This window comes from Ranitomeya variabilis, chromosome 4, assembly GCF_051348905.1.
Source record: "Ranitomeya variabilis isolate aRanVar5 chromosome 4, aRanVar5.hap1, whole genome shotgun sequence".
Classification (NCBI taxonomy): domain Eukaryota; kingdom Metazoa; phylum Chordata; class Amphibia; order Anura; family Dendrobatidae; genus Ranitomeya; species Ranitomeya variabilis.
This window is the reverse complement of record NC_135235.1, coordinates 393,615,320-393,642,259: the sequence shown is the minus strand read 5'-3', so window position 1 is coordinate 393,642,259 and position 26,940 is coordinate 393,615,320. Positions and strand designations below refer to the sequence as shown.

General features: G+C 42.0%; 1 protein-coding gene across 4 annotated transcripts in view; it reads left to right on the top strand.

Moving 5' to 3' along the window:
- Positions 1-19,461, top strand: part of LOC143764870 (uncharacterized) — a 109,308-nt gene extending 89,847 nt beyond the window's left edge. For all 4 annotated transcript variants that reach the window (XM_077250925.1, XM_077250922.1, XM_077250923.1 and 1 more), the window contains exons 5-10: positions 3,275-3,361; positions 3,559-3,659; positions 6,206-6,299; positions 14,000-14,085; positions 18,029-18,125; positions 18,611-19,461. In XM_077250925.1, the coding sequence (XP_077107040.1) occupies positions 3,275-3,361; positions 3,559-3,659; positions 6,206-6,299; positions 14,000-14,085; positions 18,029-18,125; positions 18,611-19,122 (977 nt within the window). In that variant the 3' untranslated portion in view covers positions 19,123-19,461. The remainder of the gene's footprint in view (positions 1-3,274; positions 3,362-3,558; positions 3,660-6,205; positions 6,300-13,999; positions 14,086-18,028; positions 18,126-18,610) is intronic.
- Positions 19,462-26,940: the final 7,479 nt, after the last annotated feature.

The window sequence follows — 26,940 nt, the reverse complement described above, 5'->3', positions numbered from 1 at the left end:
AACAACTTCGATGGTAGACTGCCTGATGTGTAGCGATTGTGTCTTTCCTGTTGCTAATCCGTCGATGGATATCAACATAGTTGCCATCTTGTAAACTTGCCCTCTCTGCTACTATGTCCAAAACACGCTGGTAAGACTGTATCCGAGGATTTTGCACCAACTTCTCATTGCCATTGGAAGACTGACAGAGCATACATAGCTTCCAGTTGATAGGTGCCTCACCTTCACAAGTGACTTCAGTAGCTTGTGGTTTGTCTGTCATGTTCAACTCCTGTAATAAAAGAAAAAAAAACATGTGATTCCTGTCATTATGTATTATTATGTCAATACTAATTAATTATAAAAAACTGCTGTAGTAAATATCTAAAACACATCTGCAACTAGTAATATTGCATTTCTTAGCCCTAAAATGTATGTTTAGCTGTCAAATTTTATTTTTATGTTATTTATAAGCTGAGATATTAACGAAAATTGGTTTTACGTCAGCCATTTTGTAAAATCCAATATGGCGGTCACGTGGGACTCGGGGCAAATGGAAACATTGTTTTTCGTATTGCTTATACTATAACCTTTCCAAAAATGTATAGTTTTCAGACTCTCCAAAAAATTCCGGCGAAGGCCTAAATCAATACATAGTGAACCGGGCTATATGGGGCAAGTGGCTGTGCAGAGCATCTGTATGGGGCCATAACACTTGTGCAACACTATATGGGGCAAGTGGCTGTGCAGAGCATCTGTATGGGGCCATAACACTTGTGCAACACTATATGGGGCAAGTGGCTGTGCGGAGCATCTGTATGGGGCCATAACGCTTGTGCAGCACTATATAGGGCAAATATCTCTATGGAGCATCTTATGGGGCCCTTATTACCCTTTATGCAGGATTATATGGGGCATATTTTAATATGGAGCATCTAATGGGGCCCATCAAACTTTATGCAGGATTATATGGGGCTCCTGATTCAATATGGATATTCAAAAACACTTAAACTACTGATGTCTCAATTAATTTTACTTTTATTGGTATCTATTTTTACTTTTGAAATTTACCGGTAGCTGCTGCATTTTTCACCCTAGGCTTATACTCGAGTCATTAAGTTTTCCCAGTTTTTTGTGGCAAAATTAGGGGGGTTGGCTTATACTCTGATCGGCTTATACTCGAGTATATACGGTATTTCTTCTCAGAATTTTCTCTTAGCACCAAGTAGGACGTGTCCGTCTTGGTGATCACACAAGCTCAGAAGCTAGGCGCATGCAGTCACATCGGACGCACAGCAGTGATTGACAGGCATGTTCCTAATGTAACTACTGGAATCTGCCCATTTAGCCCCCTAGATGCCACAGTCAATAGCAAGCCACAACATCTAGTTGGTTAGATGAGGGGAGCTACCTGTCATTGCATCTCTGATGCATTGCTAAACATGGCCTCCATGTGTATAGAGTGGGGCTAATGAGTGGCACTACTTTGTGGGACGAATAAATAGAAAAAAATTGTATTTTAAAGTGTAAGGCCTCTTTCACGTCGCTATGCGTCGTTTTGCAGAAAAAACGTATCCTGCAAAAGTGCTTGCAGGATGCGTTTTTCTCCATAGACTTTTATTAGCGACGCATTGCCACACGTCGCAACCGTCGTGCGACGGTTGCGTCGGACCGTCGCCACCAAAAAACGTTGCTTGTAACGTTTTTTGGTGCGTCGTCTGCAGCATTTCCGACCGCGCATGCGTGGCCGGAACTCTGCCCCCGCCTCCCCGCACCTCACAATGGGGCAGCAGATGCGTTGGAAAACTGCATCCGCTGCCCCCCTTGTGCGGCGCTTTCACAGCTAGCGTCGGTACGCCGCAATGTCGCATAGCGACGTGCAGTGCACGACGCTAGTGTGAAAGTAGCCTAAGATATAAACCTAAATCCACAAAAGGCTCCTATTTTACATCAAAACATTCTTATTTTTAAATTATAATAAATACAAAATTCATCTATTTGATATCACTGCTTCAATAACAACCTGAAGTATACAGCTCAAGCAATATTTATCTTTCACAGTAAATAGTGTTAAAATAAAATTTAAAAAATGCTAAAATTGCTGTTTTTTTACATTCCACCACCCAAAAAAAAATCATCAAATAGACAAACTGTCATACAATCGAGTCAGCAAAGAAAAAAATAAAACCGTTATGGCTCTCAATATAAAAACAAATAAGTTTTCCTAAAAAGTGTTTTCAATGTGTAAGGCTACATTCACACAGTGAGGTTTTGGTGAATTTCTGCACCTATTATTTAAATTAGGTTACTTGTGGGTTATTTATTGCTTTTTTGCATGTGTTTTCAGCTTGTTTTTGACACTGCGTCCTTTTTGTTGTGTTCTACCTTAAATAAAGCTGCTTTGTTTTGATTCCTCTTGTTATTTAGTATTTAACTTCAAAACCTTTATTGATATATTAGGTGCAGAATACATGCACTTATGATGGGTTTCTGCAGTGGAGAAATGCATAAAAAACACGTGTAGGGTTTTTTCTACAGATTTTCTGCACCTAATGCTAGTCTATGGGAAAATCCGCACATAAAACTCAGCGTATCCTCAAGAGAAATTGACATGTTGCGGATTTTAATCATTCACCCAGGTGAGTTTACGCTGAGTAAAAAAGAAGCACGGTGGGCATGAGATTTCTATAAATCCCATCCACTTTGCTGAAACTGTAAGACACTGCATTTCTGACACAGCAAAAATAGGGAGCATGAAAAACGCATGAAAAGCTCAGGTGGGAACATAGCCTAAAAGTAAGAAAAAGATAGCAGGTTATTACTACATTAATCTTACTGACCAGCTGAATAAAGTTAACATATTAACTATGCCACTCGGTAAATGCTTTAAAAAACATCCGTGAGCTTTGGGTCTCCTAGCCCATACTCGACAGCCTCATGCCAGTTCGTGCATTGCCGTCTGTACTCAAGACTGCAAAATACAGATGTGTGAAAAAGGCCTTATACTGACTGGTAGCCTATAAGATCCTACCTCCAGCAGGGCCTAACAGACTTTGGCTTGTGGCAGACCCAGAGGCCATTGTTAGGCTTCCAGTTGTCACCCTGCAATTTTTTATATTGAACTGACTGGGGGACAGAGGGAGCCAGGGACTGGACTCCTGTTAATAGACTAATGAGAACTGACACGTTCCATTAGTACCTGAAACAGCATGAAAGTGACAGACAAACGGTTCAAGATAATGTTTCTTTTAAGGTGGACAACCCCTTTACGTGGCTGTTTCCATATTTTATATAGATCAGTCCTGTCAAGACTGCCCACAAGAAAATGTCATTGGAATTCAGTGTGATGAAGAGGGGAAAATTGCTACAAGCTTAAGTTCAGGTAATCAAAGCGATTCCTTCAAAATCAGCCTACAGTAGTTACATTTGTTGTAGTAAAAGGTCCACCACCCTCAATAAAGGCACCCCGATGAGTGGTGTAGGCTGGAGTGGATGTATCAGACATTTCTAGACACCTGGTCCATCATGTTGTAGTCTCTGTAATACTTGTAAAACATCTCTTTCCATTTTCCTTTTCAGGTAAATCAAAAGTCAGTCATATGCATCAAAGACCAGTGGATGCAGCAGACAACATTGCTGATTTCCCAGATGGACGCAGAATGGATTCCTTTGAGACAATGGTACATGATGATTTTATTGTTTGTGTAAAGCAAGATAAAACAGGTTTTGACTGACATGTATAAATGAGTGCGATGGTTAAAAAATGGCTGCTCTCCTGAGATGGGATCTCGTAACTGCTTTCAGATCTCCCAACATCTTTAAAAAGCAGGCTGGTCTGCATATGAGTCTACAAGGACGTTCTAGAGTCAACAGCTGCATGGAGATTAAGCCACTGCAGGAGTGGGGAGCCAGCTGTCAGACACAGCTGAACTCCCCAGAGGGAAGGCAGAAATGGTTTATTACCACGTCTGCTTACTGATCAGGGCGTACACAGTGCTGAACAAGCTGATAGAGCTTCCCTCTCCTGTTCATCATCTGAGTGCGGGGAGGGAGCAAAAGCTGTTTGGTCTCAGAAGACAGAAAAACAAGTATTTTAAGCAAAAAAGTATTTTAATTTTCAAGTGCTTTCAACAGTGTTTTATGACTTTCTGGAAGCATAGAATGTGAACTAATTTTAATGGGAGTCTGTCATGTCCCAAAACTGATATGAAACTGTTTAGCCTCTAGAAAACTCATACTTGCACTGTAGATGTTTGTAAGGCTGGTTTCACACTTGCGTTTTGATCTGCAGCGTTTTAAAAAAAAACGCATGTGGTGAAAAAACGCATGTAAACGCGGCAAAAACGCCGCGTTTTTTAGACGCATGCGTTTTGCATGCAAAAAAAAACGCGGCGTTTTGCCGCATTTACATGCGTTTTTTCCTGCGTTTGCGTTTTTTAAACGCATGCTGAGAAGTGTGTGACAGCTGCCAATCATCAAAATCAACTAGAAAACCCACTATAAACAGAAATAGTTAGGGTTAGGATCCCTAGTAACCCTAGGGATCCTAACCCAAACCCTAACCCTAGGGATCCTAACCCTAACCCTAAGGGTTAGGATCCTAACCCTAAGGGTTAGGGTTAGGATCCCCAGGGTTAGGGTTAGGATCCCTAGGGTTACTAGGGATCCTAACCTTAGGGTTAGGGTTAGGATCCCTAGTAACCCTAGGGTTAGGGTTAGGGTTTTCTTGTTTTTTCTTGTGGTTAGGGTTAGGGTTAGGGTTTTCTTGTTTTTTCTTGTGGTTAGGGTTAGGGTTTTCTTGTTTTTTCTTGTGTTTAGGGTTAGGGTTGGGGTTTTCTTGTTTTTTCTTGTGTTTTCTTGTGTTTTTCTATAAAAACGCATGCGTTTTTAACGCAAGCAAACGCATGTGCTTAAAAACGCATGCGTTTACATAGACGGCAATGCATTTTTTTGCCGCGAATAAACGCTAGAAATTACTACAGGTTGCATTTCTGCAACTAAACGCACGTGTCAAAAACGCATGCGTTGCCGAAAACGCGTCAAAACGCATGCTAAAAAAACGCATGCGTTTTTAATGTTAAGTATAGAAAAAAAAAAACATGCGTTTTTTAGCGCTAAAACGCTGCAGATCAAAACGCAAGTGTGAAACCAGCCTAAATGTGTGTAGTAAAACAGTTTTACTACATGTGTAAATGAAGGTGCTTAGGTATACCCTTGGCGTGGTCAAGAGTTTGGTCCGCTCGCTGCACACAGGATCACACAGGAGTCTACAGCTGCTATATAAAAGAGGAAGATTAGCGTGCTCTGTACACACTAACATGGTGCACATTCTCATCCCTCTCATGTCATCATCAGCCTCCACTGCTTTATGATCCTGTGTGCAGTGAGCGGCCACTATACACAGGGGAGTGGGATGAGAACTCTGCCCTTGCACACAGTGACACTGTGTATGCAGGTGATCGGCCGCTCCAGTGCCTATTTATTTAGAGCTGGGGAGTTAGATCAGGCGGCGTTCAAAAGCTTGTGCTGCCAATGTCCATGATTTTAGGGGAGGAGTAGTGTAATTAAGAGGGTGGAACATTGCACTGAAGTCCTCTCATTTACATATGTTTCTAACTTTTACAAAATGCTACTATCTACATTACCAGTATAATTTTTTTATAGGGACTAAATCCCCTATGTGAAGATCTAAATAGTTACATTTCAGTTCTGGGTATGACAGGATTGCTTTAAAAATAAAGAAAGAAAAAAAAGTTATATAAAAATATTAAAGTCCAAAACTTGTTCCTAAGGCTACTTTCACACATCAGGTTTTTTGCATCAGGCACAATCCGGCGAATGTTGGAAAAACCGGATCCGGTGCAGATTGTGAAAAACTGATGCGACGGATCCATTTTTTCGACGGATCCGGCTAGCATATCTAGATTATTGGATAAAAAAAAAATTGGAGCATGCTCAGTTTAAAAAATTGTAATCCGGCGCCAGAATCTGTCATTTTCCGGAGCCGGCACTTTCCGGCTCCCATAGGCTTCCATTCTAGCAAACAGCCGCTCACATACACCATTGCCGTGAAGGAGTTTTTTGTCCGGAGTAAAAATAAAAAATTTTTAGACTAATTAAGAACAAAGTAGTTATTAATTTCCTTTATTTCTACATTTATTATTTGTTTAAATATACATAGTACCACTCCTTATTGTACTGATTGCATTTTTTCTGTATAATCTAGAATGCCAGTCTGAATATTGTAGTAATTGATGGTGGTGAAGGCGAACAGCAGTTTAAAGAAGATGAGGATGAAATTCCTATAGGTGCTAGATCAGGTGAGGCATTCAAGAGAGCTAGTATTGAATGTATAAATCCATACTTATTTAACCCCTTCATGACATTTGACTTCATAGTTGGGAAGGAGTACAGGTTAGTGTTGGTGATCATGCAGGCATGACTTAACTGTCAACCCGTTCTCTTGCAGCAACAGCAAGGGTCGGTGCCAGCACCATTCCTGGCTGTTTAACCCTCCAGATGCACGTGGTCAATAGTGACCGTAGATCTAGATGGTTGTGAGAGAGATAAGGCTCCCTCTCTCACCCGATTGCCCCCTCCTCGTCCCTCCATTAAGTGATTGTGGGGTGCTTTGACAACCCAAGGATAAGCAATGCCCTCTGGGTCTGCCAGTTTCGGTGGCCATGAGTAGGGTCTAACATGCTTTATGTCATTATGAAACTGACAAGTATAACACACTGCAATGCATAGGTGTTGCAGTGTATTAAACCAGCAATCAAAGTGTCAGGTGTCCAAGTCAAAAACTAAATACAAATCCTATAAAAGTTGTTAAAAAATAAACATGAAAAATCCTGAAAAAATTATTTGGCATTCAAAATGCATTTTTTATGCACAAGCAATACAACCAGAATTACCCAGTCTATAAAACTGTCACATTATCTTTTTTTATGGTGTTCCCAATATGGATTAAATAAATATGAAAAAAACCGCAGGTTTTTTTATTATATCGAGATAAAAAAAAAAAAATAGAATGAAAAGCGATCAAAATGGCATCACTGAAAACGGCATCTTGTCCCACAAAAAAGAAACTCTCATAACAGCTTTGTCAGCAAAAAAATAAAACTGTAAGGGTATGTGCACACGCTGCGGATTCCTCTGCGGAATTTTCCGAAGCGGATTTGATGAATCCGCAGTGAAAAACCGCTGCAGTTTTTACTGCAGATTTATCGCGGTTTTTAGTGCAGTTTCCTCTGCGGGTTTTCACCTGCAGATTTCTATTGGAGCAGGTGGAAACCCGCAGCGGAATCCGCACAAACAATTGACATGCTGCGGAAAATAAACCGCTGCGTTTCCGCAGCATGTGCACTGCGGACCCGCAGCTGCGGAAACTCTGCGCTTCCGCAGCGAAATCCGCAGCATGTGCACATACCCTAATAGTTCTCAGAATATGGCGAGGCAAAACTAGATTAGTAAAAAGTCATTTTTAATGTGCAAAAGTATCAAAGTATGAACAAAAGATATAAATCTGGTACCACTGTAATCGCAGTGACCAGAAGAATAAATCTGTCTTATCACCTATACCTCACGGTGAATTGCGTAAAAATAATAAATAATAGTTTCAGAATTGAAGCCGTCATACAGCACTGCCAGCAGTGAATTTTTTGTTGTGTAAAAGTACCAAGCACTAAAAAAATTATATAAATCTGGTATTCCTGTAATTCTATTAAACTGAAGAACACATTTGTTTTATCACTTTTAGCAAACTGTGAACAATGGAAGAGCAATTCTTAAACTGCTGTTTCTTTGTTCATTCTGCCTCTCAAAAATGAATATAAGGCTCGGCTCACATTTATCCTGTGCTCGACGCTGAGCGCTTACACCGAGGTTTCAAACTAAATGCACAAAAAATGTTGCCGAATCCAAAGGAACTATTCACTGTAATTGAGACAGATGTAGTCACTTTGAACTCTGCCTCGACTCTTTTCCAGCATTCTCTGTCTTTTTATTGGTTTTTGATCATGCCTTAAAAGTGGGGATACAGCTGGGACAGAGGTCACATGGAGTGTAAAGTGATTCCATCTGCCTCATAATTAATGTTTCTGTAAGGCTACGTTCACATTTGCGTTGTTGGGCGTTGCGTCGGCGACGCAACGCACAACGCATGCAAAACGCATTGTTTTGTGACGCATGCGTCCCTTTTTGGAATGTTTTTTGACGCACAAAAAATGCAACTTGCTGCGTCCTCTGCGCCCTGACGCTTGCGCCAAAAAAACGCATGCGTCTCAAAACGCAACACAACGCATGACCATGCGCCCCCCATGTTAAATATAGGGGCACATGACGCATGCGTCGCCACGGCTGCGCCCGACGCAACGCAAATGTGAACGTAGCCTAAGCTGCTGTCTGAATCATGTTTTTCAAGGATTTAGACAAAAACCCTGGCGAGTAAAGTTATAAAAATGTGACATTGTTCCCCCCCCCCCCACGTGTCCCCTGAAAAAGTCCAACAAAATCCTTGCTCCCAAAGCAAGATGCCCCTGCTAAGCCCCCCAACCCCCCCCCCCAAAAAAAAAAAAAACATTCTGAGTCAGTGTGCCCAAACCACTGTTGATGTCCTCAGGTTTGGTATTTTGCTGTATCAGGAAGAACTTGCTTAATATAATAGGGGGTGCATGTCTCCAGAAGCACAAGCTGGGCACAAAGTTTCTTGCTGGGCAGAACAATGTTTGCAATTTTCTCTTTGCAACACCAACTGGATGCTTAGTTATGGAGAACACCTGTGGCTAAATATGGTCACTACACCTGTAGATGACTTCCAAAAGAGGTGTAACTTCCAAAATGGGGTCTCTTGTTTTTTTTTCTATTCTGGCAGTGTAGGAGTCCTGCAAATTACACCCACAGTTCCTGCAGAAATTTTGAACCACAAAAGTCAAATGGTCTTGCTTTCCTTCTGAGCTCTGCTGTGTGCAGTAGTTTTCCACCGTATATAGGGTATTGTATAGCAAACTGCCTTGCAAATTGAGAGAAAATTTGGAGTAATTACATAAAAAATGTTTGGATCCATTTTCTATTATTACACCTTAATGATGTACAATAACAAATTGACCTTAATGAGAAATCTGCAAATAACATTTTAGTGCAATAAACATAATTTTTCATTTTCATGTCCCAATGGTACAAAATTCTATGAAGCACCTGTGGGTTCAAAATGCTCCTTACATCCTTAGATGAATTCCTTGCAGGGTGATCTTATGTTTTGGCACATCAGGGGCTCTGTAAATGGGACATGGCATCCACAATCCATTTCAGCCAAATTTGTGCTCCAAAAGTCAGTGGCGCTCCATCCATGCCAAGTATTGCCAAGCTTGGGAGAAATTGCATAACAAATACCTTCAATCATTCTTAGAAATTTTTTTTTTATCAAAAGAATGAGGGGAAATAGTATTTAAAATAATAAAATTTTTAAAAAGTACATTTTGCAGCCATGTTTTACTAGTCCAGTTTGACAACCACACACCCCACAACTATACTGTAAGCTGTTGCCACATTTGCAAGCGGTGTACCTACCCCCTGGCACTTGTGGTTATGTTGTTCTTTTTGGGCAGGAGAAATTAATCTGCTTAACCAAAAATCTGGGGAAATGGCTGCGGAAAAGATAAAAGGGTGATGGGGTGTTGGGTACAAGGCGGTACTGATCACCTGATGTGGTTGCGTAAGACTCATCACTTTGAGCGTTTGAGGCAAGGCTTCTAGCTGCTGCACAGCTCAGTTGATCCAAAGTGTTGTTGAAAGTTTTGGGGTTAGCGGGTAACCTGCGCTGCCGGCATAGTATCAATAAAGGAGTCAAATTCAATGGAGGGTACAATGCAGTTTAATCTCGAGGCTTTTTTGAAGTATTCTTAGTTCTTCTTCAGGAGAACATTGGAAAGGTTATGAAGCTACTTTATTCCTGAATAAATTGTATTCCTCCCAGCAGCCTCCAGCTTTCAGTCATGGAGGCGTGGCTTCAGTTACCACTCAGTACATAGTGAACAGTGGCTGTAACCACAGAGTGCCAAGTATTTCTAGGTCGCAGCTGACGGATTTGGTTATCCTACTTGTGCCCAACCAGAATTCCAGAAGTGCCATGTTTTCCTAATTACTCCAATACCATACATTTGTACTCTGGGTAATGTCTTCTTCTACCTTCTCATACATTGTTGAACAGACCACCAATATCATCTCACAATCTAATCTCTCGACCGATTTCCTGTGATATTACCCAAATGAAGCAAGGGGGCATGATTTAGAAAGAGAATCCAGGCATCTAGTTAACGTGGATCTTCATTGCGCCACGCTTACAAGAATATAAACCTATAAGAGCACACTGAGTTGCAAGATGGAATAACACATATATACAAAAATATGTACACAGAGTTTGCAACCAGACAAAAAGAGGTATCAATGAGCAAATTTTATTAATAGAATATCAAACACACAATATTACAGTGAATAAATATGGACAAAAAAACGATGGTTGGAGAGGCGTGCCAACAACACCACCAGCCAAAGAGATGGAACTAGATGCTGGGAAAAGACACTCACAGTCCAGGCGTTCACACTGCTCACCCACGCTGGAGTATAACCCTGATTCACAAAATGTCATGACAAAAGAAATTTAATGAGAGAGGAGGTGGCACAGATCATCCACACTCCAAGAGGACACCATGACAGAAAGGGGTAAAAAGAAAATAGTAGCCCCAAAAAGTGGATCCGTCAAAATAACATGGATCCTCAAGATCTTGGCAGAAAATGCAGGTGCGGTTTTTGGTGCGGTTTTTGATGCGGTTTTTAGTGCGGTTTTTAATGCGTTTTTCCCTGCAGATTGTCTGTGTTTTTGACACAAATAAAGCTTGAACTGCAGTGGGGAAAAAAAAAAACACATTATGTCATTTCCTTGTCCAACTCCTTCTTCTTTCATCCTCCATTTTGTGAAAACATCAAAATGAGATGCGCCAATTCCGGCACTTAACCCCTCTTTTCCCACTCCCGTGTAGCGGTGGGATATGGGGTAATGAGGGGTTAATGCCACCTTGCTATTGTAAGGTGGCATTAAGCCCGGTTAATAATGGAGAGGCGTCAATAAGACCCCTATCCATTATTAATCCTATTAAAAGGTTAAAAAAATATATAGGGGGACCCCAAAAAAAAATTGTGTAGAGTCCCCCTATATTTTTAGGCCAGAAAGGCTAGGCAGACAGCTGTGGGCCAATATTTGTGGCCTGGGAAGGGGTTAAAATACCCCTGGCTGTTCCCAGGCCATGAATATTAAGCCCACAGCTGTCTGCGTAGCCTTTCTGGCTCTCAAATATAGGGAGAGCCTCAAAAAAAAAAGTGTTGGGGTCCCCCTATATTTTTAGGCCAGAAAGGCTATGCAGACAGCTGTGGGCTTTATATTCATAGCCTAGGAAAAGGGCCATGGATATTTGCCCCCCCGGCTACAAATAGAAGCCCGCAGCCGCCCCAGAAAAGGCGCATCTAAAAGATGTGCCAATTCCGGCACTTAGCCCCTCTCTTCCCACTCCCGTGTAGCGGTGGGATATGGGGTAATGAGGGGTTAATGCCACCTTGCTATTGTAAGGTGGCATTAAGCCCGGTTAATAATGGAGAGGCGTCAATAAGACGCCTATCCATTATTAATCCTATTAAAGGGTTAAAAAAAAACCACAGACACTAGAAAAAAATATTTTAATGAAATAAAGACACCCACTTTTTGACAAACCCTTTATTATACGCTCAATCCATCTGAAGACCCTCGACCTGAAAAAAGAAATAAAAAAACAAACCAAATTCATACTCCCTGGCCCTGTCCGCAGAAATCCAACGAGTGTCCCACGACGATCTGCCATGGAGAGCAGACACATCCGGAGATGTGTCTGCTCTCCACGGCTGCAGCAACACACTGACAGGAGCTCCGGCTCCTGTCGGTGTGTAACTGCGCATGCGCGAGAGTTTACCGGCGTTCATTATTATTTATTTATATAGCACCATTAATTCCATGGTGCTATACATGTTCATTGACCCCGGTACTCTCGCTTTACGGCAGTGCTGCGTGGGAAAGTTCAAACTCAACTCTAATGCCGTAAATAGAGACGCCGGAGCCACTGAACTCCGGTAAAGTACGCGATACACTGCTAGGAGCTTCGCTCGTTATTGGATTCTGCAGACAGGGAGTATGGATTTGGTTTATTTCTTTTGGACTTTTTCCCTAGGGGACCGAGGGCTTCGCGTACCAGTGTTTTGTATGGTGAGTATATACTCTATGTTGTATGTAATGTCTGTCATGTATGTTACGTGTATTGTATGTGTATGTGTTTTACTGACAATTGTGCTAAGTCGCCGGACACAGGGACAACTCTCCCATCCTAATATCAGATGGGAGTAGTAATCCCATACGGCGACTTAGCACAATTGGGTGGCACTATCGTCGCGTGGGGACACACACACACACACAGACAGACGCACACACACAGACTTCACACACGTACACACACACACATTCACATACATGCCTCCATGCTGACGGTCACACTCCGCCCACGCACTTCCTCCCGCTTCCCCGCACTTCCTGCTGCAGCGGTTTCTACACCAAAACCACAGAAAACTCGCAGATATTTTTTCTTCTGCGGGTTTTACTGCGGGTTTGACCCTCACAATGGAGGTCTATGGGTGCAGAACCGCTGCAGTTCCGCACAAAGAAATGACATGCTACGGAATGTAAACCGCTGCGTTTCTGCGCGGTTTTTCCCGCAGCATGTGCACAGCGGTTTGCGGTTTCCATAGGTTTACATTTTATTGTAAACGCAATGGAAACTGCAGCGGACCCGCAGTGGCAAAATCGCTGCGGTTCCGTGGTAAAAACCGCAACGTGTGAACATGGCCTTACTGTGGTTTTATGTGAAATGATAGGTACACTTTACTAAAACATAAAACAGTAATAGAAAAAAATAAATGATAAGAGCAGCAATCCTAACAACCAGCTGAAAAAGATAACTTTTTTTTTTAAACTGCATTGTATATGGTATGTAAAAAAAAAAAAATATATCATTAACATTAATAAAACAAACAAAAATTTACATATTTGAAGAACACTGTTTGCATGATCTAATGTAGTATGTTATCTTAGAACACAGGTAATTAGTGATGAGCGAGTATACTCATTGCTTGGGTTTTCCCGAGTACGCTCGGGTGATCTCCGAGTATTTGTTAGTGCTCGGAGATTTAGTTTTTGTTATCTCAGCTGCATGATTTATGGCTGTTGGACAGCCTGAATACATGTGGGGGTTTCCAGGTTGCTAGGGAATCCTCACATATATTCAGCCTGTCTAGCAGCCATAAATCATGCACCTGCGTGGACAAAAACTAAATCTCCGAGCACTAACAAATACTCCGAGACTACCCGAGCAATGAGTATACTCGCTCATCACCACTACAGGTAATCTGTCAGCAGGTGTTTGCTATGTAATCCAAGAGCATTATAGTGTAGAAGGCTGAGAACCTGATTTGTCACTTATTAGGCTGTGTGTTGCTGTTTCAATAAAATCAGTGTTTTATTAGAAGGAGATTATCACTAGAGGACTAGGTGTTTTGTGCCTCCTAGTCCAACCACACCACCACAGATTAGCAACTTTCTGTCAATTTACAATTTACACTGGAAGTTGTTAATCAGCATCGACGGCAGGGTTATACACAGAAAGCAGCCAATCAATGGTGTAGGTGGGGTTATACACAGCTCAACATTCCAAGCTCTGCTAGATCTGTAGCAGAGACAACTGTGATTTTATTACAGCTACTGGAATCAGGGTCTCTGTCCCTACACCATGCTACTGTCAGATTACATAACAAAAACATGCTGACAGTTTCCCTTTGAAGAATGCACAAAAGTATAAACATAATCAAAACAATTTTGTAAATTGTATTAAATTCTTAAATATAAAAGATGATTTATAAATTGAAATGTTTGTTTTTTTCTGTTGTATAGATGATTCAACGAACAAATTACAGAAGCCACCTCTTATCTATATTGAAGATGAGGAAAGTGATGACTCTGAAATGGAGGAAGACGAGGTACTAAGTGGTTCAATTGAGTTTTGAGTTGGCTATGTTAGGTTGAACTTTAGTAGTTTCAAGTTGCTATTAGTATAAATAATCGGCCCCATAGTGTGTATGCTTCCTTTAAATCTTGCTGAAGTAGGTGTCAATCCATATTCATTAAGAGGCATACACAACTTAAAGAATTGGCGCCTCTTCCAAGTGGCATGCGCCTCCTTGCACCGTGCCAGAAATGCTACTCCAGTCTTACACAATGGTTACTGTGCAAAGTAGTTACTGACTTTTCAATAAACTTTGACATATCCAATGGCCAATGCAATGGTTAACAAATGTGCTTAACACTTTATTTACCCAAAGTGAAATTTTCACCCCGAAAAGTTACTCCAAGGTGTCTCCTTCCTAACGATCTACAGACTGTCACGTGTAATCCATCTCTAGCTTCAGAGATGCTATGAAGAACCCCACCTCACAGCCTCCCCTGATGTCACTAATACGTCAGGGGTCACACGTTACGGTCTCTCCACTTTCACCATTGTGACGTTCCGCACCCCGTTGGGATATGTAATGTCAGCCTGGCATAGGTTTACACAGACACCACCTGTCTACACGGGCACAGGGAGGCATGGGGAATGATAGAGGGTGGTCCACACGAATACCGGCTTGGCACAACAATGGATATTTATATATGATGGTCAAATATTCAAATACAGTTGGTAGTACATTAAGTATAAGCGGATGATACAAAAGTCATTTACCAGTTTGATGTTAGGGCTTGGTGCTGCGCAGCTACATAGGAGGTGCCAGCATTTTTAACACGATGTTTACAGAATAACCTCCCTTAGAAGTGAACACGGGCCTATTAACCCCTTGGTCGATCACTTCCTTTCCCGCCCCCGGGATGGTCTTAGTTTCCCTCCCATTGGGTCTGGTAGTTGAAACTCAAAAACCTATGATTGATGATAACTTCTCATCGGAAAGTCATAGGGAGCCGCTTTTCGCGCCATCGGATCCAGCTGGGCCCCTGTTACCTTTTGAGAGCAAACACGGCTTTGCTACCTGGCTTCTCCTAGCCATTCTATGTATCCCCATCCCGGGGTACTAAAATGGGTCGAGACCCCAGCGGATGTTCTTCCTGTTCCTGAGATCTCAAAAATGTAACCGGCATATGGCTAGAACGTACAATAACTCGATAACTCCTTATGAAATTACGGCTTCCGTCTGTCTGGGGGTTCTTTGAAGCATTTAAGCAGCTTGGGCTCCCATCAGGGGTTCATCCTGCCAGAAAGACTTTGGTCCCAGCTAGAGTTTTGTGTGAGTTTTTCCACTTGGAGCTTTTGAAGTTGGACCACCTGGTAAGCCAGGTGTCCTGTCTCCGCTTCACATGTTGAAGGAAAGCTGTAGTTTCAGAATGGATATGATAGTTGATTGGCATGAAATTATATCCCCCATATTCTTCACAGATGCTGACATAGATTGGAGGAATGGTTGTGGTTTCCCATTCCTAGCCAATGAAATGGATAAAATGAGCCAATAAATTATGTACTCCTTTATTAGCTCAAAATGGTGTCAATAACCAAAGCAATTGGTCCCAAAGAGACAGCGCATGATTACGCACCTGTCCACGGAAAAATAAAAGTTTATAGCTCTTGGAATCAGTTGATGAGTTGCAGAGTCCTGAAGTCTCAAAATTGGGCAGACGATATAAGGAATGTTGAAATTTCTAAATTTAACTGTGTACCCAGGAAAGATTATATATTTTTCGGATTATAGGAAGCACCCAAGTTTAAACAAAAAAAAAACTGTAAAAAAATATGTCATTATTAACTTTTAATGATGATCGAATAAGTAGGACTAGGGACTTGGCAGAAAAAATGCTGCATAAAACACTCAGGTTTTTACTTGCATTTTACCCCGTTCTCTTGAATGCGTGAAAAACATTACTAAACTGTTGAAAGGAAAAAAATAGATTTTTCAGATTTGCAAGGAAAAAATAAGCATGTACTTGAGATTTCAGAAATCTCATTCACTTTGCTGGTGCTGTAAAACGCTGCATTTTTTCTGCGGTTAAAACGCAGCAAAGAATGCATTGTGTGAATATGCCCTAAATGACTTTAGAAAAACAGTCAGTTTTGCATTTCAATTTGCAGTGCATGAATGGAGGTTTAAAAAAGAAGTTTAGGGGTCAATGTAACTGCTCAAACACTACTTGAGGTCTCCTCTACTGCTATATGTCTAGATGATTAGGTCAAATCTCATGAAAAATTGGATATAGGTCTTTCACATGCTAGCTGTGTCCCCTATATGGCATGTGGAAGAACATGCTCTGGTCAGATGAGACCAAAGTATAACTTTTGGGGCTAAATTCAAAATGCTATGTGTAGCTGAAAATGAACACTGCACATCATCTTAAAAACACCATCCCCACCATCAATCATAGTGGTGACATGTTGTGGGGACGCTTTTCTTCAGAAGTGAAATTGAAAATGCTCAGAGTTGATGGGAAGACGGACTAAGCGACACACAGGGCAATCCTGCAGGGTATCCTGTTTATTGAACCTACTTCCCAATCTCAAGTACCAGCAGGACAACAATCCTAAACATACTGTCAGAGCTACAATGCAGTGGTTTAGATCAAAGCATATTCATGTGTTTGAATGGCAAAGCTGTTAGAGACCTACATCAAAAGAGTTGCAGCAGTAATTGTAGCAAAAGCTGGTCCTACAAAGTATTGACTCGGGGGCTTTAGAAAATCATGTATAATTTCTTCAACACTTCACAAATACTTGCTACTTTGTGTTGGTATATCACATAACATCACAATAAAAAAAATTCAAGTTTGTGGGTTTAACATGAAAAAATGTGGAAAAGATCAAGGGGTATGAATACTTTTTCAAGGAACTGTATATAATATAATATCTCATAAATGAATACATTAAATTACCATATTTTTCGGACTGTAAGATGCACTTTTCCCCTCCAAACTTTGGGGGGGGGGAACGGGGGTGCGTCTTATAGTCAGAATGTACTTACAGTTAGCGTGGTGGCAGCAGGAGTCGGTCAATTCTTCCAGTGGTCCGATGCTGCAGGGCGATGATCTCGCTCCCATCCCAGCCTGGTGCGGCAGTTTTGGTGGTGCTCGATGGTGCGGGGGGCTCCGGCGACATTTTGTGAAAGCCCAGAGCCTCTGAACTTCTATTGCCTCGATGCTGTGGCCTCCGGGGAAAATGGCCGACAGAGGCGGCATTGGCAGATTGAGATCTCGGTTCCCGAGATCTCGTTTCAGAGATCTCAATCTGCGCAATCACCACCTCCAGCGGCCATTGTCCCAGAGGCCACAGAATTGAGGCAATAGAAGTGCAGGGGCTTCGGGCTTTCTCAAAATGTCGCCTTAGCACCCTCACCACTGAGCACCGCCGAACCTGCAGCACCAGGCTGGGATGGGAGCGAGATCATCGCCTTGCAGCACCAGACTGGGATGGAATTTCCCAGAGACCACCGCATCACAGCAATGGATGTGCAGGGGCTCCGGGCTTTCACAAATCTACATAGCCCCCTGCACCGCCAAACCTGTGCACCAGTCTGGGTCATATCATCGCCGGACCACCAAACACCCCCTGTGACTCCGCTGCCGATTTTCCCCGGGAAAGTTGAATGTAGGACTGTAAGGCGGACCCCCATTTGACGCATTAATCATTTTTCCCCATTTTCCTTCTGAAAATTTGGGATGCGTCTTGTGGTCCGAATAATACAGACCATTTATATTCCATATTTACTATAGGTAGAATGAATGCCTGGCTCGCGGCAGTGTGATTTTGATGATGACTTTGTTGTTTTGGTTTTTTAAATAATGACATACCGTAATGACGTTGTACAATAAAATGTTGCAGTTCCATTGTAATTTCCTATCAAAAGAGGATAAGATCTTCCATCATGATCATGCTTATTCTGTGTCTCCTAGGACAATGATGTTAGTGGTGTAAAAATTATTAATTCAGAAGAAATTAAATCCTGCATCAAAATTAATGAAGAGGAGGTTGCATCAAACATCAGTTCAGGTGTGTGGTAAATTTTGCTTCGTTTTTCTGCTTCATCATCTAGTATGGACAATCTCTGATTGTCTACTTTATTGCTAAAGGCAGCCTCATGGAGTCCAGCAGAATGGGAGATAGTCTTTAGTGGCTTTCTGCCCTGTCTTATTAATGGAGGTCCAAGGAGACAGAATCCTCTTACCTAAAAAGTCTCAAGTATAGGGGTTGTTCACCCCACAAAACAAAAGCCCTGACCTAACACCTATCAGAGTTGTTTAATAGAAAAACAATACCACTGCCATGGAGGAATTTTCCTTAAACAGGTTGTCCACTATCTTGAGTGTTTGCCATCCCTCCCGTGCTGACATGGAGTCCCATCATATCACACTTTAGTATTCTGATATATTAGTCTAGAACTAGATTTCTTATTACTATTGTCCAGATAATTTTTCCCATATTTGGCGTCCATCAGGATTTCTATTTTTCACAGTAAAGGCCTTTTTATTTTACAGGTGGTAAAGACACTGCTACATCCACAGCCGATCTGAAAATCCTTCCCTTCAACCGAAAAATGATGACTTCAGACAAACCGTTTTATTGTGCCGACTGTGGCGGCTTCTTTAAGAACAAGTCCAGTTTGATCCTCCACCGTAGAATTCACTCTGGGGAGAACCCATTTACTTGTTCACAATGTGGAGAAGAGTTTATACAGAAGGAAAATTATATTCGACACCAGAGACTTCACATGGCTGAGAAGCCGTATAAGTGTAATGAGTGCGGGAAGATTTATGCACAGAGGAAGAGTCTGATCATGCATCAAAAGTTTCATGCTGAAAATGAACCTTTGTCGTGCCCGTTGTCTGGGCAAAACTTCATCCGGCAGTCTCATCTGGTTACTCATAAGAAAACCCACAAAGGTTTAAAACGCTACTCATGCCCTGACTGTGGAGATGTCTTCATGTTGCGTTCCAGTCTAGTCATTCATCAAAGGGTTCATAGTGCCGAAAGGCCGTTTTCTAGCTAAATTGATCGAAGTATATCGACATGAGAAACTCGGACTCTGTAAGCTGCCCTATGTGTATACCTGTATAGTCAGCTGATGTGTTTTCAGGAAATAAGCAGCGTAAAATATGCACTTTTTTGTCGTGGCTTTTACATGCGTTTTTGTTGCAGATTTTTTCCCATTCATTAGTAAGGGTGAAAATTTCAGCAAAATTGCTGCAAGAACTGACATGCGGCAGATTTAAATCTGCTGCAAATGTGCAAGGAAAAAATAACGTGTGCATGAGACTTTAGGGATCTCTTTGCTGGTATCAGGAAATCCTACAAATCTGCAAAAAAAAATTGCAACATGTGCACAGACCTTAAGTGTATGTGTGTGTGTGTATATATATATATATATATATATATATATATATATATATATATATATATATGTATGTATATGTATGTATATGTATGTATATGTATGTATATATATATATATGTATATATATATATATGTATATATATGTATATGTATATATATATATATATATGTATGTATATATGTATATATATATATATATATATATCACACAAGTGAAGGCAGGATCACGTAATGTCGGAAGAATGCTGGAGACAATGATTTATTTCAGCTTTTATGTTTTTCATCACATTCCCAGTGTCTTGGAAGATTACATTCCTTGGGTTTGTCCAACTTGGGTCAAATGTTTCAAGTACTGTAGGTTTACAGAGGCTTCTCACCTTAAGTTACCAGAATATTGGTTCATTCCTCTTGAGATAACTTATGTAATGAAGTCAGGTTTCTAGGCCTCTTTGCTCGAACATGCTTTTTCAGTTCTGGATTTACTTTTTCTATGGGATTGAGGTCAGGGGTTTGTGATGACCACTTTGTTGACTTTAAAGTGAACCTGCCACCTGATTCCTGCTGTCTGACATACGGGCAGCAGGAATCAGACACCTGCTGTTTTATTTCAGCCACTTTATGTATTACATACATTTATACATACATTTATACATGTTTTAAGCATACATGTAAAAACAGGCCTAGGAGCATGTCACTCAGGTGCCTAGTCTAAGAGGCGGGTCCCCGGGAGCTTGTCTCCACCCCGTTCTTCTATACACACATGTAGTTGAATATCTGTCTCTCAATGGGTGAGGAGCAGGGAGAATCTGCTAAAGACCAGACTTTTAGACTAGTCCCTGGTAATCTTTTAAATGGATTTTTTATCTGAAATGTTATGGCGTTTCAGAGTAAGGGTACCGTCTCACAGTGGCACTTTTGTCGCTACGACAGTACGATCCGTGTCGTTCCAGCGATATCCATACGATATCGCTGTGTCTGACACGCAGCAGCGATCAGGGACCCTGCTGAGAATCGTACGTCGTAGCAGATCGTTTGGAACTTTCTTTCGTCGCTGGATCTCCCGCTGTCATCGTTGGATCGGTGTGTGTGACACCGATTCAACGATGCGTTCGCTTGTAACCAGGGTAAACATCGGGTTACTAAGCGCAGGGCCGCGCTTAGTAACCCGATGTTTACCCTGGTTACCATCGTAAATGTAAAAAAAAAAACAAAAAGTACATATTCACATTCCGGTGTCCGTCAGGTCCCTTGCCGTCTGCTTCCCGTACTGACTGACTCCCGGCCGTAAAGTGAAAGCAGAGCACAGCGGTGACGTCACCGCTGTGATCTGCTTTCACTTTACGGCCGGCAGTCAGTCCGTGCGGGAAGCAGACGGCAAGGGACCTGACGGACACCGGAATGTAAGTATATACTGTTTTTTTTTTTTTTACATTTACGACGGTAACCAGGGTAAACATCGGGTTACTAAGCGCGGCCCTGCGCTTAGTAACCCGATGTTTACCCTGGTTACCCGGGGACCTCGGCATCGTTGGTCGCTGGAGAGCTGTCTGTGTGACAGCTCCCCAGCGATCACACAACGACTTACCAACGATCACGGCCAGGTCGTATCGCTGGTCGTGATCGTTGGTAAATCGTTTTGTGAGACGGTACCCTAAAACACACTCGGACTGATTCATGGTGCTCCTTATCTCAGGCTGTATGAGTCAGCTGACAGATTCCCTTTAAACGGTTTTGCCAAGACCCTGGAAGTATGCTCGTGGTCATTGTCCATTTACAAGACCCATTTGTGCACAAGTTGTAACATCTTGGCTGATGTTGAGCAATATTGCTTCAATATCTCAACAAATTTTTTCTCATAATATGTAGTGACGTCTATGAGCCACTCATGCAGCAGAGCACCCCCCACAACATGATGCTGCCACCTCCAGATTTCAGGTTTAGCTTTTAAACCTTCCCAGTTTTTCTCAATTCTTATCAATGGCTATTGTCACGATTCACACCGTGACTGCCAACACTATCTTACGGATTCCAGCAGTATGTCAGGGATCCCGGGGAGGATATCTTTATTGTCCCCACTACTCACACCAATTTGTCATGAACCAGGGTTGTTTGGTTGCCCCAGGTTCCTTCTGAAGGGGCTTTATCTATATCCCAGTTCCAGTTTGGAACTTGCAGCTCTCTGGCGCCCCCTTACCCTCAGGTGAGACTAGGTACTGCACCTAGGGTAATTAGTCGCCAGAAAAGCTGCCCGCTATGTACTGGCTATTGGGCTCACTGCAGTGAGGGCGATTAACTACTCCCACTCATGCGGGAACAATAATTAACAACGCCGCCGTCGCTATGCAGTTTCCCAAACGCACAGAACAAAGTATGCTGCCACCAGCTCTGATTAAATGGGTCCGAAGCCAACCCAAATCAGTAGCGCAATTCACTTCAGAGGACGCACAGTTCGTAATAGAGCAGAAGAGACAAGCTACCAATTAAATATTTTACTCCATTAAAAATTAGTCAGTGTTTATAAAGTATAAAAAGATATTAGAAAGGAGACGATTCGTATACATTACAGATTACAAAATAAAATAAGGATTCAAATAGAAGATTACACTCACATTTTGCTTAAGTCATTGCGGGCTAACCATGATGGTTGAGGATCCAGACATCACAGTGCATGACAAAGACTCTTCATGGATTAAGCTCCCAGGCAAGAATGAAAGCCGGGCTCAGAGCAGGAACTTATACCTCTGAGCTTGTGACATCACTAAAGGGCTGGTTAATGATATGCACTAGTCTCAGAGATATTTACGTTCTCCAAGGTCTGATACAAAAGAAATTCCTGAGTGAGAAGGGAGGGACAACAGGCGGCTTTGCAGGATTGGTCGCCTGCAGTTTAAAGCCACACCCTGCTCACACAGTAGCTTCAAGTTACCCAGTGTCTCAGCCATGCGGCTTGTTTGTTGTATTCAGGGCGGAGAGAAGGGGAGGGTCAAAGCTGCCGTGTGCTTTCAGGACCATGGTCACATGTGCAAAAATCCCTCTGCTATGGTATTTTACATTATCGTGACACCTCCCCCTTTTGGACTGCGCTACGGAGGCAGAACCTCTCAGTACTCCCCCATGCGCACCTCAGAAGGTTCACCCCGGCGGGATAACCATCCGCATTGCCATGCTCCCTGCCCATTTTGTGTTCGATGGTGAAGTCAAACAGCTGTAGGGCAAGGCTCCAGCGTAGCAACCTTCCGTTGGTTCCACACATGGCGTTTAGCCAGCGCAGCGGGTTGTGGGGTCATTCCACATCAAGTAGACCAGTTTTAAAAATCGTCCCCACTCGACCTTCTCCGATTTTGCTGAAAATTTATAAGGATGTACATGTATGTTTGAAAAGAGGTTCTGTAAATTTTTAGGGCCAGATCTCAAATACATTGGGCACTGTTGACCTTTCACTGGAGGTTCCACCAAGCCTGCGGCTTCAGCTAAGAGGATTTTGCAAACTTTGGCACATAGCCATTAGAGTTCTATACTGGCTATGATGCTGAAATTTGGCATACTAGCTCAACTTTTGCTGCTAAACATGATAAAATTATTACCGGCTATGACAAAACAATATTTCGGCCGCAATTTTGTGTCAAAGTAGCTTAAAAAACGCGTTGCATAAAATTTATGCCAAACTTTGCCCATATATAACTCAAGACCAAAAACCAATAGTAAATGGTGCTGTGCCCTGTACACCAAACATCTACATGACTTTGCATTGCTGCAATATCACGGTCAAAGCATATGTATTTGGAAATATTCACACCCACATATGATGAAAAACTTAAAAAAAAAAACGAATTTTACCTATTTTAGGTCAAATTTCTCAAAAAGGGTACCCCTAAAATATATTAATTCTGATATCATTAGAAAGAGTACATTTTTCTCTACAAGGATCATTGTTTTGTTTTTTTGGAGTCTCTCAGTTTAAGAAATGAAAAATGCCCCTGAACATGGTGTTATTTATGCGCGTAATGCATTGATTTTGTGTGTGATTTTCAGATTCTTATCACATGTTACAGAGTTGTATTGTTGCTAGCAATGTCTATTATAGTCAAAAACCTATCAACCTTTTTATTTATGAAAAGGTATTGACTATTGTTACATTTTAATGCATATATTATTTATTTTTTAGCGATGGAGAATGAAATTGATGAAGAATCGGCCCAGTGCTCTATCGGCCTTGTTAACAATTCAAAGTGCCACCTTAAGACATTCACCCATAGCAAGAATGAGTTGAAATTGTTTACAAGCTTTGGATTGGATGAACAGAAATTGCTGCGTCGACGAGTGGGACTAAATTTTGACGAACATTCACAAATCTGTTTACACCATGAAGCTTCATTCTTGACCAAATATGAGCATTTGCAAAAATCGTGTTGCAATCCTTTTGGGAAGAAGGGTCATAACACCAAAAAGAATTTGCGAGCTATCAATTTGTTAGCAGCTGACCAGTTGAACGAATTTACAAAGAATGATGTGAAGCCTGGCCAGAAGATGTGTGCATCATGTCGAAAAGAATTTGCTAACAGGAAAAAATCAGCTGATCCAGTTTCCTCTGAATCAGATCCAGATGGAATGGAATGTTCTCCTGAAAGTCTAAATTCAAGCTTAACATCCATTGGCATCTCTCCTCTGAAATATCCACGGGTAAGCCAGCGGGATTCACTTGGATATGCAAGAAGAAAGATAAGCCAGGTACAAAATGCATTTTCTAGCAAGATTGCTTCAATTGGAGGGCTTGAGCCGAAAGACATGGAGCAAACAAAAACAGCACAGTGCAAAATGTGTCTGGATTACAATCACCTTTTGGCAGATTTGAAGCAAAAGCTGCAGGTGTCCAGTCGGGCAGAAAAGGTCCAAATCTTGACATTGGCACCTAAAAGTTGGTCCATTAAGGCTACATCAGACGAATTCGGTGTCTCTGAACGAATGGTCAAACAAGCTCGAAAGCTTAAATGTGAACATGGGATCTTAGCCTTACCTAGAATCAAGTGTGGCAAGAAAGTTTCTGAGGAAGTGAAGAAAAAGGTGCAGGCATTTTTTGAGGATGATGAATTCAGTCGAATGTGCCCTGGTAAAAAAGACTATGTATCAGTGCGAATAGCAGGAGAAAAAAAGCAGATGCAAAAGCGACTATTACTGAGCAATATGAGGGAAATGTTTGTTGCCTATCGGGATCGGAATGGCCCTGAAATTGGATTTTCCAAGTTTTTTGAGCTTCGGCCAAAGTGGTGCGTAACCGTTCGATCTGCTGGAAAACACATTCCGTTTGTGTGTGTACCATTCACCAAAATGTCAAACTAATGCTTGCAGCATGCCCAATCAATGATCACTACAAAAAGCTCATATGCAAAATGGTCTGTGGAAATGAATCCAAGGACTGTATGCTTGGCCGTTGTGATAAATGCCCGGGTCCTGAAGTTTTATAAGAATTTCTAGTCAATGTGTTTGTCAACAGTGACCCTGAAGATATTCTTGAGTTCAAACAATGGATTCACACTGATCGAGACACGCTTGATACCAAACAACTGACTATAGAAGATTTCATTGAAGAATTGGTTTTGAAAATTTCTAAACTTTGTAGCCATCACTACATCGCCAAGCATCAAAGTTGCTATCTGAAATCGTTGAAGGAAAATCTGATACCTGGAAAGCTTGTGATCCTTATGGACTTTGCTGAAAATTACTCATTTATTGTTCAAGATGCCATTCAAGGTTTCCACTGGGAAAATAGTCAAGCTACAGTACACCCATTTGTAATTTACTTCAAGGAGTTAAATGGTGAAGCTGCGCAGAACATCAGCTTGTGCATAATCAGTGATTGCTCACGACATGACACAGTTGCAGTCCACACTTTCTTAACAGTAATTGTGGAGTATCTCAAGACACTCATCTATGGGATTCCTCATATCCACTACTTCAGCGATGGATCTGCAGCCCAGTACAAAAATTTCAAAAATTTTCTCAACTTGTGCCACCACAATGCTGATTTCAATATCAGCGCTGAATGGAATTTTTTTGGTACCAGTCATGGAAAGTCACCCTGTGATGGGATTGGAGGGACAGCAAAGAGGTTGGCAGCTTGTGCCAGTCTTCAACGCCCAACTGAAAACCAAATACTGACCCCGGTGGATTTATTCAACTTTTGCAACGAGCAACTGCATGGAATCAAGTTTTTTTTTGTTCCAAAAGAAAAAATTTACGAAATACGGGTAGTTCAAGAGGAAAGGTTCAAAGATGGACATACAATTGCTGGAACAAGAGAAAATCACCAGTTTGTGCCAATTGATGACAAAAAGATTCGCATTTCAAGGGTGTCAAATGACCCACCATCTTTCATTGCCCATGTAGATAGATCTGTCAGATCAGAAATGCCTTTTGTACCAATTGCAAACCTCCAGCCAGGGCAATACATTGCCTGCATTTACGATAGGAACTGGTGGATTGGAAATATTTCTGAAATTTCAGTCGACGAGCATGATGCATTAATAAATTTTATGCATCCTCATGGACCAGCTAGCTTCTTTCACTGGCCTGTGAGAAATGATACATGCTGGATTCCCGAGCAGTCAATCATTGCAATAATTCCAGCACCAGCTGCAACAGCAATGGGCCGACAATACAGCTTCTCTGAACCGATTATGTTGCAAATTCAGCAACAATTCCAGACCACTTAGACTGAACATTATGGCTTGGGAACCAACAAAAGATACCCAATATTAGGCCTGGGATCCTAGGCAAAGACACCCACCCTCAGGCTTCGGAACCTGCGATAAAGAGACCGCCCAAGGCTCGCCTTGCACGGCTATCGGCCATGGCTTCTAGGCGATGGGGCTGCCAATTCTCGAAAGACAGCATTATTACAATTCTTAATAGGATTATAATACCAATTCTTAGGGAATTGGTTGTGGTATAACCACCATGGACCAACACAAGGGTTTGAATAGTGCAGTTACCATTCATTGCGTATTAATAAATAACACCATGCTCAGTGGCATTTTTCATTTCTTAAACTAAGAGACTCCAAAAAAAAAAAACAATGATCCATTTTCAGCAAAATCGGAGAAGGTCGAGCGGGGACCACTGGTCCACTTGACATGGAATGACCCTGTGGTCAGTCATCACAGTGAAGGTGCGACCGTACAAGTAGGGCTGCAAGCGCTGCAGGACCCAGACTATGGCCAGGCACTCGATGGTGGAATAGGCCACTTCCCTCGGCAGACGTTTACGGCTCAGGTACAACGCAGGGTGCTCTTGGTTCCCCAAGTTGACCTGGCTGAGCACAGCACCGAGGCCAAATTCGATGGCATGGGTCTGCACCAAGAACTGTCGACTGCTTTCAACACAGGGGCGTTGCACCGCTGCCACCAATATGTCACGATAAACACCGTGACTGCCAACACTATGTCACGGATCCCAGCAGTATGTCAGGGATCCCGG